The sequence below is a fragment of the Liolophura sinensis genome, chromosome 6 (assembly GCF_032854445.1).
Source record: "Liolophura sinensis isolate JHLJ2023 chromosome 6, CUHK_Ljap_v2, whole genome shotgun sequence".
In the NCBI taxonomy this organism is placed as follows: domain Eukaryota; kingdom Metazoa; phylum Mollusca; class Polyplacophora; order Chitonida; family Chitonidae; genus Liolophura; species Liolophura sinensis.
In genome coordinates, this window is record NC_088300.1 from 17,625,069 (window position 1) to 17,640,204 (window position 15,136).

The following is a 15,136-nucleotide window of genomic DNA, read 5'->3' on the forward strand; positions in this document are numbered from 1 at the left end:
TTCAACCATTTCCAACAATTGTGTACTTACCATGCTGCAGTAATAAGTAACAACAATCGAGAACTAATCATCTGGAGTACGTGTATTTCAAATTTAAAACAAAACGGACACACTAAATATAATAATAACTGAAAATAAGACCTGTATACAAACTGTACTTATTCCAGCAAATCCATAAACAACAAGATGGGCTTACCATACACAGGTTTACAGCAACACTTATTATAGAATCCAATACACCTGAAGCAGGATACACCGTCTTGAATTTGGAAAACCCAGGTACAGGTAGAATGATAAACAATACTGAATCCCAAAACATGTATGTGCGTGAGGTAGCCAACGATGGACAGATTCCATAAATATTCAACTGTTAAATAAATAACTGTTAAATAAATAACTGTTACAATGTCAATACGAAATGTGGTTGTGCTATTTATTATATTTTTCATCCTGATATTTTTCATCCTGCCTTCAGGAAGATTTGTAGAACGACCGGAGCAGTATACGGACTAAAAACATGACACAACTTGCTTACACGCCAGATGTATATGTATTTGTTCATATTAAATGTATTAGCCATGCAGGAATGAAGTTTAGCCAGTCTCCAGCGGAATCTCAATTGACTTTAACATCAAACTCAACTTATTTCATAAAATCATGATAAACATGTCACAGTTCCAGTTTAACCACTATTCTGTATACAGTTGCAGGTGTCTTATTATTTGTTAAAAAATGCCACATACATGAAACCAGAACAATATTTACTATCCATAGTAACAAATATACTATATCTGAGTGTTGTTCCACGACTGAGTTAAAACTTGCACTGATTTACAGGTTTCTTAAAGCTGGTGACAAATGAATGCATACCTTCTTTTAACAAGCAAGGGATATATTTCTGCATTTATTTGTCAGGTAACATGTATTCCATAATCGTCAATCATAACTATATTTCATTATACTGTACTCTGATATTTTAGCTAAAACTTAAAACAATACACATCTGCTACTTTTACACCAATAATACTTTATCTACACATCCATACATTTAAAAAAAATTGAGCAATTTATGAGATCATATGTAAAGAACACTGCCGTAGCCTGTACAATGCTAAAACAAATCTAGCCCTTGTTTGATAAACATGTGTATATGAATTTCACATGAACTTGATAGCTGGCAGTTACTGACCAGACCATCTGCACAATTTATACACAATTTATATCAGAACAATAAACTGTTCCTTCAGTCCTTCAAACTATCTGCCAAGGTAAAGTCTCTTGTAGTTAATTTACTTATTCAATTGTTGTTTGATTGTTGTTTTATGCCATACGCAATAATGTTGCATCTATGCCATAGTGTTCATATGTTTGGGCGAAGGAAACTGGGCTGTCTACATGATGTAAACCACCAACATCTGTCAAGTTACTGACAAACTGTCCTCCTCAGTACCTTGATAGACAATATTGGTGGAAGAGAAGAGGTCTTCAACAAACGTTACACTCAGAATAACGATCTCACCTCTACACCCTCACAAGTGAAACCACACTACGAAAAGAATGCTGATAGCAAAGAGGAAAGTGTAGAGCCTTATGGCTTCAATAGCTAGCATTATATTGTATTATACTATAACAGCAGGTCAATGAAGAGAGGTACAATCCCAACTGAGGCTGAGAGACGTTGCGGTAACCTCAAGCCCTGGAGTGAGACATAACTGACTGGTCCCCATTCACATATTAAATACAAACAGTCTTTTGTTAATTCTGGCTCATCTCTTTCACTGTGGTACTGTGACTGATTCCTGAAGACCAAAATCTGAAATGTGAATTTACCTTACTTTTGGGCTATAGAAATTAAACTTTTAAGATTTTAACTTGCAGTAACTGCAATACTTACACAATGTTTTTGTGATGTGATTTTAAATTTTGAAGTGGCTATGGGGAATATTCTGCAAAGCCAGCTCTGACATAAGTCAAAATTCTAAACAGAATTTTACAGTTACTTTGGGCACTAGTAATTAAAAGCCTGATTAATTCATAAATGTTGTCTACAATGTGTCAACATTCGACATGAAACTGACAGAAAGAAGTCTGGGCCCATTCCGAATAGGACAGACAGAACATACCACTGCAAAGTTTGATTTCAAAATAACACTTCAACCTCATAACAGTTGAACACCAACAAGCAACACTGCAAAACAGGTTGGCAAACAAGTGTTTTCTGTGAACGCAGAGAATACTTTAAGCTTCATACTGACCAATAATAATGAAAGTCTGTACAAGCACATTGTACAGACTTTTGTCCTACTTATTACTTCTTGATGTATAACGAGATAAAATTATCATGCAATGTCTTGCGAAAAAGGTTACAAAGCTAAGGCAGTGCAGGCAGCTTGTTAAAATCACATTTACGATTTGACAGGGGAAGGGGGGGGATCAAATCAAATAGACTGAAAACATGTCCATAGTGTGACAAATAAAACAATCAACCATAACAACAGTATATTATCCTTCATGTAATATTGCCAACGTTTTCTAACACTTTCTTATAGTTATAACAAGAATGGCCAGTAGAGGAGGTTGGGGGAGAGGGTACAAGGGACTTGTCATAACTGGTTAATCAAGCAGGGTTGTAAGTCCTTCCTTGTCACGGCTTGTTTTCAAGTTTTCATCACCATGTGACTTTAGGTCTTCATTAACAGAAAGATAAAGTACTGTTGAGCTCTCTAGCCTCTGTGTTTTTGTAACAATGCGTCCACTTCTGACTGGATAGTCCGGTCCTGAAATATAAAGCTAAGACTCAAAAGTGGATTCAACAATTTAGGAGAACTCATATTATATTTGCCTAGAGCCCACTGTTTGCTAATTTAATAGCGGATAAATATCAATATATTTGAAATATGTGCAAAATGGTCCAAGGGTCATAACAAAATCTGATGCTATATGATATAGCTACTTCAAGCCTTAATATAAACACGTTCATTCACCACAATGAACTGTGACGCTTCCTCTCCGGCTGTACACGGGAAGGTCTGTCAGTAACCTGTGGATGGTCGTGTGTTTCCTTCCACAATAATAAGTGAAATATTCATCAGTACGGCGTAAAACACTAATCAAATTAACAAATCAAAATCAATGAACTGTGGATAATGTTAGAAATCTACACCTCTGAGTACACAAGGATAATGCTTGACACATGGACATACACTTCTGTTCTGAATATGTCTTTAAGTATCCTTTCATTTAAACCCTTGGCATATAATCATGACAGCTAACACCGCGTTGATACCTTGAGAACTTTTAAATTGAAAGCTGACAAAAGCCCTTCAGAGTTATCGCCCTTGAATTTGGGTAATATTTGAAAGCTCATGCTCGTAGGGGAATCCTACATGTGTACTTACATCAGTTGAGTTACTGGACAACAAACTCGCTTTCTCCAGCCATTTCACAGCTTCTTCTATATCTCTTAGCTCTATATAACACTGTAACAAACAATTCAAGTTTATTCACATTTATTAAGAAGATAAAATCTTTGAGAGTCTTGGAAAGTTTATCTGTTTGAACTTGCTATTTCACTGAATATCATCATTTTAATTGTTCAGGAATACATCACAGTTTATATGTAACAAATTATTCCAGTGATGTAAGCCTTCATAGAGATACGATTCTTCAAGAAAGACAAATATCTCACCTTTGATATAAATAACATATTTTCCTTCCACTGATTAGGTTTCAACTCCTCAGCCTGCAAAAATACAAACCAGTCAAATATGCCTAAGTGAATACAAAATTGACAGATCTGAACACATGATCTCACTGGTCAGAAGAGTAACACAGCTGGTATTACGATGTCAATAGCTTAATGTGATACAGGATGTGTTGGTCTTTGTGCTGCAGTGTTTAACTTGTGATGAGCATTTCCTGCAGTATATAGAGAATCCCAGATCTGATCAGAGTACATGTAAGATGTACTTTGCCTCTTTCTGTCAGAAATGCTCCAACTCTCTGAGGGCAAGCTAATACATGTAGTTCATGCCATTGTCACCTGTATGAAGTGGTCTAAAGCCTCCTCTACTGTAGCTGTTGGTGGTGTCCCAAACAGTGTAGCCGCTACCTTTCTCTCTATCCATGTCAGCATGTAGACCTAAAAAACATGAACACATCAAATTTATAACAATGAGTAGAAAATTTCACATAAGCATTTTTGTCAATATATACTACCATTATGAAGGGATAGATTTGAAATTTCAGTACACTTGACCAATGCATTATGCATTTGAAAATATCTCAAGATATGTGAGTACTTTATCACAGCTGAATCAGTGACAGTTGGATTAACTCACAAAACTTCAGTGACCTGGGGCCAGTGGTTCAATAGCATTGATAGTTAAAACTAGGCTTAAGACTTGTTTCATTCCAATATAAAGTAAACGATACTTTAGTCTGAACTAAAGTTAACACTGGTGTTAAGTCCTAATACACATTTCTTAAGCACACCTACTACATTGCTGGGCTGTCTTGTTCAAACCCATTACATAGTCAATGTTCAAGACATTGAAATTCTGATGCAGGTTACACATACACACCCAGAAACAAAATACAAGACTTTCACAGTAGTGTTACATCACCAAACTAGTACAGTAATAAAGGCCACATTATTACCTGGAATTTTAATTTTAGATTCCACCAAACATCTCTATTATAAGTCGATTCTTGTTCTGTCTGATGGTGAAGTCTTTGACATTCTGGCTTTTAACTTGGGCCTTTCTCTTAACAAAGGTCATGTGTTAAAGACAACAAGAAATCCAACAAAGATTTGCAATTTTCATGCTGAATACAGGTATAAATTGAAAAGACATGTTGTGTTATACTCAAGTGGGTACACGTGTACTTACCCCAAGGCACCAGCGTCCCAGAAGGTAATGGGCAGTAGGGTCAGAGGGGTTTAGGTCAATGGCTCTCTGCATGTGATCCTACAACAAAAAAAAGACAACATCACACCAGGTTTATCCAGCAACAAGTACTGTTACTTTAGCCGTTTACCATATAAAAAACAAGTCAATAGTTTTACTTCCAAGGCTGATAAAGCGACCCGTTCAAAGAAAGAGTCGACTCTTAAAATAGGAACCAGAGAAGTGTGTATTGGAATGAATAAATGAATGACCACACTCACTCTTATCACATAGGCACTTTTGATTCTCTCTTGAGTACCTCCATACTCTGCCACAGCCCCTAGAGCACATGCCAGCCTAAGAAAACATAAACAAACATATACAAACATGTGCACTCAAAAAATTGTTAGCTATCTCTCACAAGAGTCAGTAGTAAACGCTTATTCATTTATTTTATATTTGATTGGTGTCAAATGTCGTGTTCAGAAATTTTTCATTCATATGACAGTGGTTACGGGATATGGGTGGTGGCCACCCTGAGTGCCAGGAATAAACCATAACCTGTTACCAGGTGCCTTACAAACCACCTGACTGAGAGCCACAGTCAAGGCAGCCAGAACTGGACATGAACATGCCACATCAAAGGGTCCATGATCTGACAGCTGCAGTGAGCCAGTACTTCAACCATTGGGGTCAGCAAGGTGATCCCAGTTCTAAACATCATTGCACCGCACTGATCAGGGAAATGTCAAAGCACTCAAGCTTAATCCACGAACTGACATATGATGGCATGTCTCACATTAAAAAAAACAAACCTGCTTTCAAACTAGAGGAAATATGCATTCAACTACATTGTAGACATTACACTGTCAACTGACATGTATATATATAAACTGTTCACAATACAGATTTTTATGCCATCTTACGGAGCTGACATTGTATTAAAATATTGAATACTAAAATAATGTAATGTAAGTTTTGTACCATTTGTGAGCACTTGCACACTCTTCATTTAACTGAATAGCTGAGTCAGCATGATCCTTTGATTCAAACATTAGTTCCTTTTTCTTCTCTGGATTCCCTCGATCACCCTCAATTCCAGCCATCAAATAGCAAGCCTTGGACAGTCTCCATAAAAACTCGGGGTCACTCATGCACTATAACACACAAAAATATCAATGATTCAGGATACTGTCATTCTTCTAATTTTTGGGACATCTGGTCTGCTCTTTTAAGCCACTACATATGTAATTATAACACGAATATACAGTGTCTCTCTTCTCACATGATTAGTCCATCTAATGAACGACGTATTTATATGTTTACTTTTCTGAAAATCTGAGAGATGAATGTACTTTTTTGCTTTTTCAGCACTACTATAATCTGTTCTAAAAATGAGAAGTATTACATGAATATCTGGGGTGACTCATACACTATAACACATACAGAAGTCAACGATTCAGGATTACCTTCATTAACACTGTCAGCTGCAAGTGTCAAATATAATATATGTATGTGGTATACATTAACTGTTCACCATGAAGAGTCATAAAGATACTGACCCTGAGCTGTCTTTTCTGGAGAGCTTCATAAGCTTGTTCTTTATCCCAGTCACTGCCATCCAAATGTTTGTCCACCTCGGCGTAAAACTCTTTATTAGTCAGAGTGTCACTGATCACAACACTTGGGGTGGGGCTGCGGGCCTCAGGAGTCCGGTAGTCACGGTTTGATTCCAAGTCACTGGAACTGCAATAAAAAATGTCAGTGTGAAAATTGATTAAGAAAAAATCAATCCCAAGGTATAGTTCACAGAATTATCCTCTCTTTCAATCATAGTGACCATTTTCTAGCATTTGAAATTTCAATGACTGCATGTTAGCCAAAAACCAAAAAAAGATTTTTTTCCCCATATCTAGGTTAGAATGGCTCCCATACCAATTTGATGTAACAACTGACATTATGACATTAATCATTAGGGCTGGTAAAATCGTGACCATCTAATTCGGCTAACTTAATGATCTACCTCCTTATCATAAATCATACATTTACCTTTCTAGCCCACTGTACTTCAAATAAATTAGAGAATGATTGTGGTGATACACGAGTATCTCATCAATGTGGCTGTCAAATATCAGACCGTCAAATATCGGCACAATTGTTTTTTGTTTTTTTTTAAACTTTAAATGAACTCGACCGACTGGTGAATGTCAAAATACCCAATGGGAAGGTAGATTCTAACTAGTTGAATTATTGTGACAGACGAACTCTGACACTGTTTGGGATGGTCCCTGCTTAGCTTTAACATTATTGCGGCAAGCTATGCTGGAAAAAATAATCCACACGATTTAAATAACAGAATAAAAATAATATTATTTACAGTAAAAGTTAAACAATTAACCTCTGACAATAAATATGGCATGTAAATCATAACTATATTTCAGATGCTTTATGAACCCTTTAGTCTTACCCTTCTGTTGCCTCCTCGTACACATCGTCTTCACCACTACTGGCATGTACAGAAAAGTAGCCACTGCCTCTATTTCGTCTAAGAGACGAACTCACAGATGCTGATTGTCGACTACCGGCTGTTTCAATCAGTCTCTCTTTGATTTCGATTATCTCCCTTCGAAGATCCGAAACAGCTGCAGATAGCCTCAACAATTCACGATTGGCATTCCCATTAAGCTTAAAATATAAAAGCACACCACCACCCCCGACTAGTATACCTGTGCCAAGAGCAGCAAGCACATTCAGTCTCTCTCTTGCAAATGACATTTTGATTGCTTGCCTGTCACACCATTCCCTTTCGGCGTCAGTCAAACAGGAACTCGTCCTTGACAAGGTGGGGCGACATCTGGTGGACACTACTCAGGAAGTAAATAAAACATGATAAAAACACACACTGACCCAATAGTTACAGACTTTACTGATTACTTAATTACCGCGTCTGACATTTTCTCGAATAATCACCGTATCAGACATTAAAAATTGAGCTCTCAATGAACATGATTAAATTTGGCAGTCGATTAGAAAAAAAAGGGCGATCAAATGTAGGGGAAATAACTTTGCATGCCACTGAAGCGTGGCATTTAACAAGTGTAGTACGGCTAATAGTGAACACTCTGCTCAGACGGCTGTGTGGGCTGATTTAAGCAGACAAGATGCCGTATGTGTTGATGAGCACACAAATTCGATTGGTGAGTAATCTGATCAAGATGGTAACTATATGGCGTCTAGGTCGGTGTCTTTCAGTTTGAATATAGCAGTGATTTAAATGGCACTCGGTCGGTGATTTCAGAGTGCATGGAGTTGTACATCAGAGAGTGTGAAATGCACGTAGGCTTATGTCGCAAAGCAGCTCAATTGTTAACAATGGATGTTTTTAAGTACGGTGTCGCAATTACACTGACTGTAAAATCATATGTAGGCCTATGCAGTGACATGAGATTTTGTAATATTTACACTGGTCTAAACTTAAATACCGGTAGCGATATTGAAATCACAAGGTTATGAACCCAGGACATTTCCTAAAATCAGGTTGACCTTGGACTATTTAGCGCTTGCCCACCTTCCTTTCACGTCACCAATACATAGAAATTGGTGTTTTACTACATTGCATAATAATATTATAATTAAATTTGTTGACAGCCAAAATGTTTAATTGATATATATTAGGCCTACCCGGCCGCTACGCATGTTTTGGCGTACATGCAGCACTAAAGTCAGCCCTATACGGTAGAAAATCTCAGGTCCATTTCTGTGATGTGATGCGTCAAGTCCTAAGGCATACCTGAACAGTGTTGCTGTTAGGATGATGGGCAGCGACACTGGCGATCTGAATAGTAACATCCTTCCACATAGGCTTAGGTCTATCCTGCTACATATAGGCTTAGGTCTATCCTCCCACGTATAGGTTTAAGCCCGTAGACCTACAATTTAAACAGGCCTGATATTCACCGTTGCCTTTTCCATTGAAAGTGTACGATTTCGATCTACATTAAAGGTCATTTCACTGCGTGTTTATGACAAACATGGGTCAAATGTCCACTGTTCATTGTGTAGATTGTGTCGTATAATGTAGGCCAACGTGAAGTAAGTGCATTTGTCATGTTTTAGACTGTTTATATATATATATATATATATATATATATATATATATATATATATATATATCATCAATATTTATTTGCTTTTATCGTTTTAAGCAAGGGATTGCAAGGACTGAATTCTCATCTTCTCATCATTGATATATATCGGGCGACCCATATACAGCTTTCTTGAAATAAAACAAAGCTCTTTATATAATATGCCATCATCGGACACATGCTTAAATACGCACACACATGTATGTATACAAACGTGCCAGTGGAGTAGACGTCTGTTTGAATAATTGATTATGGTTTTACGCCATTTGGGCAGTATTGCAGTCAAATCTATTGGTAGCCTAGAGTATGTACAAGCTTTTTTTTTTTTTTACATATATGCTTACATTATCAGTTTCACCAGACTAGAATAATTCTGCGTCTGTCACTTATAGGAGTTACACTAATATGTTATAAGTACCGTATTTACGACTGTTTACGGGTTAGGGTTACCCGCAAGAGATCCGATCAATCTTGGTTATATTCAGTCTCATTATATTTTGTTCATGTCCCGCGATAACCAGCCTGTATAAATCACGCATCATAGGGCCTCATTTGCTAACAATCTGTGTCAGCGTTCGATCGATTGTTGCATCCGAACATGAACATATGCCAGCCTCGAAACGAGAGGATTTGTCAGATTTGCAAGTCAAGTCCGGACGAGGTTCCTTTACCAACGCAATGGAGACTCCGGGTACAAGCTGAACTGTCCATTGGTTTTAGATATACGTCACCAGTTTGCTCACAGGTCGTCATCACATAAGGGGTGAATGAACAGCAAACTTCATAGCTTAGGCCCGAGGTTACATGTACCCTCAAAAAATTAATCGCTTAATTTTAAAAGAAAGCCTGTCGTCTGAGTGATACTAGAATATATTCTGTTAAAATGACACAATATTCTGTCATATTCAACACAATATCCTGTTCGTATGATAGAAAATTCAGGTTGAATTAATAGAGCATGTGTGCTATATTTAACAGAAGAATCTGCTACACTAGCAGAATACATTCTAACATCACTCAGGCAAGAGTCTTTCTGTTAAAATTATGAACACATCACTCACATTTAACACATATAGAAATCGACAGTACATGCAATCGCGTGCTTTGGGATCCGTGTATGATGTTCAGTTCTGAACTAATGATGGTTTTGTAGGAAATGCGCCTCTATCGATTTTCCTCTTGATCAATATATGCATGCATACCGTAAACCTATAACATTTGATTTGTTCAGCGGTCAGCCCTTGTTTCGTGGGTTGAACTCATTGGGTTCAGTACAGTATAACGCTGAATCGTTGACCTAATTGACCTAATTCATGATATACTGATGAATATCTCAGCATTTTGGATAAATTAATACATACATGTACACAGGTCAATAAATGTATTCGTTTTTATACATCCATATCGATTTGCTTCCTACAAACATTTCCTTTTAAACTATGATTGTGTTTGTCACCTTACTATACTCCATGACCCGACCTGAGAACATCTAGACCTGCAAGAGAGTTTTCAAATTTACGGTTGAGTTTTTAAGCCGGAAATTTGTGGTACTGTATCGACCAGGAGTTCTGTGTTGTATTGGAATGTTATAAAGGAACCGACAACTGTGGTGATTGTTATACTGACCGGCAGTTTAGCTATTATATAAACATACGAAATCAGTTGAAGATTTGCCCTACATGTGTATTTACCGACAACGGCGATATTGTATGTGGATCCAGAATTTTTTGCATTGTGGATAAAGACAATTGTCACTTAAGTGGATGGATAATATAAACGAAGATTTGCAATGTTGCAGACCGACGGCTACCGTGTGATTTGTGGAAAGTCGGCTTTGATAGGTTTGTGGCTCATGACTTTGTAGGAGTATTGTGGAATGCCTTGCAATTAGAGCTTTGTGGAGATTTTGGGGTTGGGGTTTAGTGAACAAACATTTGGGTATCGTGGATTTATTAGTTTTTGAACCTCCAAATTTTGTGGATCAGTTTTTGTGGGCCCTGTGGATATCGTCAGATGGGTTTTGTGGACTCAGATGTATGGCAAAGCCGCATTAATTGCCTGTCAGCCGGAAGTCGGCGTACGGCGGACAGATACTGTGCTATGGACAACGCTGAGTTCTGTCAAGCATAATGATATCGGTAAAATGTAATCTCCATTGAATCTGACATGCGGCAAAGTTGTTACTTCAGGCTAATTTATGTGAATTGACTCTAATGCACAATAATGATATTCACACATTATTATAATGAATACGAGACACGTACTTTACATTAGTACTTGAAGCTGGTGGTTGAAATATGCACTCCCCCCCCCCCCCCCCCCACACACAAAAGACTCCATTATTGATGGGCCCATCCCTTAACGAGTAATATTTTGATGATTTCATAGTTTTTTCGCGCAAAGAATAAAGCCAAACTGGCGAACAGTGTCAGGAAATACAACATTGCCCTTGTGATGTAGAGACAGACTCCGCTAATGTTGTTATCCACTTACGAATTTGTTTCTCAAAAAGACATACACTGCATAAATAACCTGGTTAAAGGATAATTTCTATTTTTTACAACTAGGATATACCCACGCGTTTTGTGAGTTTCATCCAGCAGCCCGCGGCTGGTCGCGGGTTTTCCCCTAGTTCTACCCCGTTTCCTCCCACCGTAACGCCGTAATCCGCCGTCATATATAAGTGAAATATCATTGAGTACGGCCTGTGACACAAATCGAATTCAGTCCAATCCAATTACTTTTTGGTGACATCGAAAGAAAACATAAACCTACCTCCCCATCGTCTTTCACGGTATAAAGTATTATCAGTTCATGCAGTTACTGTAGTTAGATAAATCGTGCCAAAATAACGATAAGAAACGGTTTTAACCTTTCTGTATGTATCTCTGTATACACAGGAGAACGGACCGACCGTGGTGGGGGATGAATGGAGTGATCCGGATCTGATGGAATACTTGGACGCCTCTCTGGGCAGAACGCTGGGAAATAACTTGTGAGTTCTAATCTGTCCTTATATCAGTCAATGATCTGGTGATAATATTTATTACCTCCGCCAATGTTATTTTTTTGCCGGTATGCATTTCTATATCTGTCACCCTGTCCTGTCTGTCTCACCATATGTCTGTCTGCAAGAAACTTTACGTAAAAGTTACGCAGAAATTTGGAGGAAGTTTTGCACACAGGTTGTCCCTGCACAGTGGACAATTCACCAAACCCACTGACAGAAATATAGGCCAGAAATGCCTACTTATTTGTGGCAGACGTTTGCGTTCTTGAAGCGTCTTATAATTTCATAACTGTTTTTAAGTCCTTCATAACTGTGATTCTCCCATATTTGTCATTAATACTATTCTTATTATGTATTAGTTTCATTTCCAATTAAAAAATTGTTGTCACAATCGGTCCTCCGGTTAATACATTTGTCAATAAGCTTGTTATCACTTCCTACCTACAGTGCCCAACCTAGCCAGATACATGCTCTTGTACCTAGCCAGATACATGCTCTTGTACCTAGTCAGATACATGCTCTTGTACCTAGCCAGATACATGCTCTTGTACCTAGCCAGATACATGCTCTTGTACCTAGTCAGATACATGCTCTTGTACCTAGCCAGATACATGCTCCTGTACCTAGTCAGATACATGCTCTTGAGCCTGACGCTGTAGTATTTTCAGTTCGTTCATATGAAAAGGCATATTTAATTCTGTTATCTGCATATTGTTTAATTTTGCGAAAAATAATATCTACAAGGGCAGCGGCCCACTCGTCACAAAAGGCCTTAATATTAACCTGTAATAAAAAGTGCTTCTGATCGACCTGTATCGACTGATTATAGTATATAAAGTTATTTTTGCAATGTAAATTTCTGTGTAGCTACATGTATCACACACCTTGAAACAAACTTACGGGTGACGTTGCTCCGATGAGTTCCTTTGTTTTTGTCCTCAGCTTGGAGTGGGTGACACAGCATTGCCCCAGGGTTGTTCTGGACAAGCTGGAGAAGAAGGGGTACCGGGTGGTGTGCATGACTGGTATCAATCAAACGTGTGTATGGACGCTCTTCAAACCCGACGACAGTCAGAAGAACGACATCAACAATAGGATGACTCTACGAGCACCGCCAACAAGAGCCGATGCTACTGAAATAATGGATACCTGCCCCGAGAAACTCTGAAATACGTCTGATTCTTCTTTATGCGATTGTTGACTTTTCTGTTCTACGGGTATTTTCGCTGCATTCTCAGTATGGTTGTTGAAGCCTTGCTGCGAAGGTGTGCCAGAGTGTTGAGGAGCTGACCACCATCTCTGGACTACACTTCTTAGCACATGTCTTGCTTCTGTACTTTGTGTAACAGTCGCTTGGCATATGTTCTGTTTGACAGCTATCTTCATGATTCTTTGTAATCGTTCTTAACGAACCACACGCTGTGATCCAAGCGTGGCAGACATTTTGTCCAGATGTGCCCATCACGGCCTAACCAAGCAGAATATTAACTACATAAGGCTGTGCTTTAGGAAAGCTTGAAGTTTAAATGGAAACGGAATTAACATATAAAACGCCAAACAAATCAAACAGATAACTTGAAAGAGATATTGTGTACATTCCTTACAAATCCGTTTATTTCATCATTTTTGTTTCCTGAATATATTTGTGTACAGCTGTTATTGAGAATATGTTCATTGAGATTTGTAATACAGTTTAAATTATACATTTTGTCAGATTCTTGTCATCATGTGATACTACTCTCTACAGGGTGGCTGTAAAATTAGACATAACCGCCTAATTTTAAAACCGAATCAACAATGCATTGCTGTAAAAAACCGTGGGAGATGTGTTTAGCCACCTGTCACCAGATTTTTCATGTGTAATCGGTGCTTGGTGTTCTGCGCGGCCATCCTCAGTAATATTGGACACCTGCTTTTGTGGTCAGATTTGTGGATGGAAGAAATCGGACAAAAACCAACGCACCTGACAATTTTTATGACGTAATGATCCAACGCGTAACCAACTGTGGGTATGATAGTGCTTGTGTTGTCTACTACGGAAGCGATGCCTTGCAAGACTCAAGCAGCCGGAAATGGCATCGTAAAACCAATTTACCTATGTTTATGTGTGAAGAAAGCTTTCTCGTTTTCACAAATAAATGAGAATCTGTCCGCGTGTTCACAAAGCTATCTCAACCTGCACATCAACTCTTATAGTAACATGCACATTCATATTCTGCGCGATCTATTAATCTACTTTACAAAAATTGCATCGTCACGAAAAATCATACGGCATGGAGACCGTTATGTTAACGGTGGACGCAATCTCTCATTTGGTTATATATCCGTAATCACGTGTGTATTTCCGTGGACTTCACAAGCCAGTGCTACGAAACATTCCATTCTATTATTCAGCTAGGTCAGAAGGGTTGCAATGGCTTTCATGTGATAACGCCAGTGGAGTTTTAATTTGTTCATAATAACAGGTTCAACCATTTTCTCATATTTGAAGTTTGTGGATGACGATGAAGTTTGGCTTCTAGGCTATCGTAAGATAGTTCAGCAGGAAACAAGATTGAAGACCTTTTGCGTGCGACATAATTGTGGTGCACAAAATTAAAAAACAAAAAAACATCCTTCACTGAGATGTCACTGAGAATGGAAACAATAAAAGAAAAGCATTTTGTATAGATAGGCTCTTCTTGGTTTTCTGTATAAAGCTTATTAATAAGTGACCAGTTCGACATTTGTATATACACTTAACCAAATAAGATTAATTGGTCAACCAAGTAACTGTTATTACCAGACTATAATCAGAATTTAATTTAATTTATTTATTTGATTTGTGTTTCACTCTATACTCAAGAATATTTTACGTAGACGACGGCGGCCATCATTATGATACCCGAGCCTGGGAAACGTCAGAACGAGATATGTCCCCGAGTATCTGTTACATTTATACTAATTCAGTGGTGTTGTTACACCTAGCCAGCAACCACAGGAGAGGTTTACTGGGTCATTGGGGTTTGAAGGTCATATCTGTTGATATCTAGCATTACAACGGTTTTACCATTCATTAGTAAGTATTGCTTTGTTCACGACATAGTAAATAA

General features: G+C 38.0%; 2 protein-coding genes across 2 annotated transcripts; one reads left to right on the forward strand and one right to left on the reverse strand.

The window, feature by feature from the left end:
- Nucleotides 1-377: 377 nt before the first annotated feature.
- On the reverse strand, nucleotides 378-7,688 carry LOC135468040 (regulator of microtubule dynamics protein 1-like). The gene is made up of 9 exons (XM_064746051.1): nucleotides 7,357-7,688; nucleotides 6,452-6,635; nucleotides 5,874-6,046; nucleotides 5,171-5,246; nucleotides 4,893-4,970; nucleotides 4,043-4,141; nucleotides 3,689-3,742; nucleotides 3,399-3,479; nucleotides 378-2,777 (listed from the first exon to the last, which is right to left on the reverse strand). The coding sequence occupies exons 1-9, from the start codon at nucleotides 7,662-7,664 to the stop codon at nucleotides 2,724-2,726; spliced, it is 1,107 nt and encodes a 368-aa protein (XP_064602121.1). The 5' UTR covers nucleotides 7,665-7,688; the 3' UTR covers nucleotides 378-2,723.
- A 285-nt stretch (nucleotides 7,689-7,973) lies between these two features.
- Nucleotides 7,974-13,747, forward strand: LOC135468148 (GTP cyclohydrolase 1 feedback regulatory protein-like). Its single transcript, XM_064746234.1, has 3 exons — nucleotides 7,974-8,086; nucleotides 11,935-12,029; nucleotides 12,987-13,747. The coding sequence occupies exons 1-3, from the start codon at nucleotides 8,051-8,053 to the stop codon at nucleotides 13,210-13,212; spliced, it is 357 nt and encodes a 118-aa protein (XP_064602304.1). The 5' UTR covers nucleotides 7,974-8,050; the 3' UTR covers nucleotides 13,213-13,747.
- Nucleotides 13,748-15,136: the final 1,389 nt, after the last annotated feature.

What these genes read in the sequence shown, in the direction of transcription:
- LOC135468148 (XM_064746234.1), top strand. Translation starts at nt 8,051, where the DNA reads ATGCCGTATGTGTTGATGAGCACACAAATTCGATTG. An exon ending in TGAGCACACAAATTCGATTG is followed by an intron (nt 8,087 to 11,934) that starts GTGAGTAATCTG and finishes CTGTATACACAG; the next exon opens with GAGAACGGACCGACCGTGGT. An exon ending in AGAACGCTGGGAAATAACTT is followed by an intron (nt 12,030 to 12,986) that starts GTGAGTTCTAAT and finishes TTTTGTCCTCAG; the next exon opens with CTTGGAGTGGGTGACACAGC.
- LOC135468040 (XM_064746051.1), bottom strand. Translation starts at nt 7,664, where the DNA reads ATGTCATTTGCAAGAGAGAGACTGAATGTGCTTGCTGCTCTTGGCACA. An exon ending in TACGAGGAGGCAACAGAAGG is followed by an intron (nt 6,636 to 7,356) that starts GTAAGACTAAAG and finishes TTTTTATTGCAG; the next exon opens with TTCCAGTGACTTGGAATCAA. An exon ending in ATATGTTATTTATATCAAAG is followed by an intron (nt 3,480 to 3,688) that starts GTGAGATATTTG and finishes TGTTTGTTACAG; the next exon opens with TGTTATATAGAGCTAAGAGA.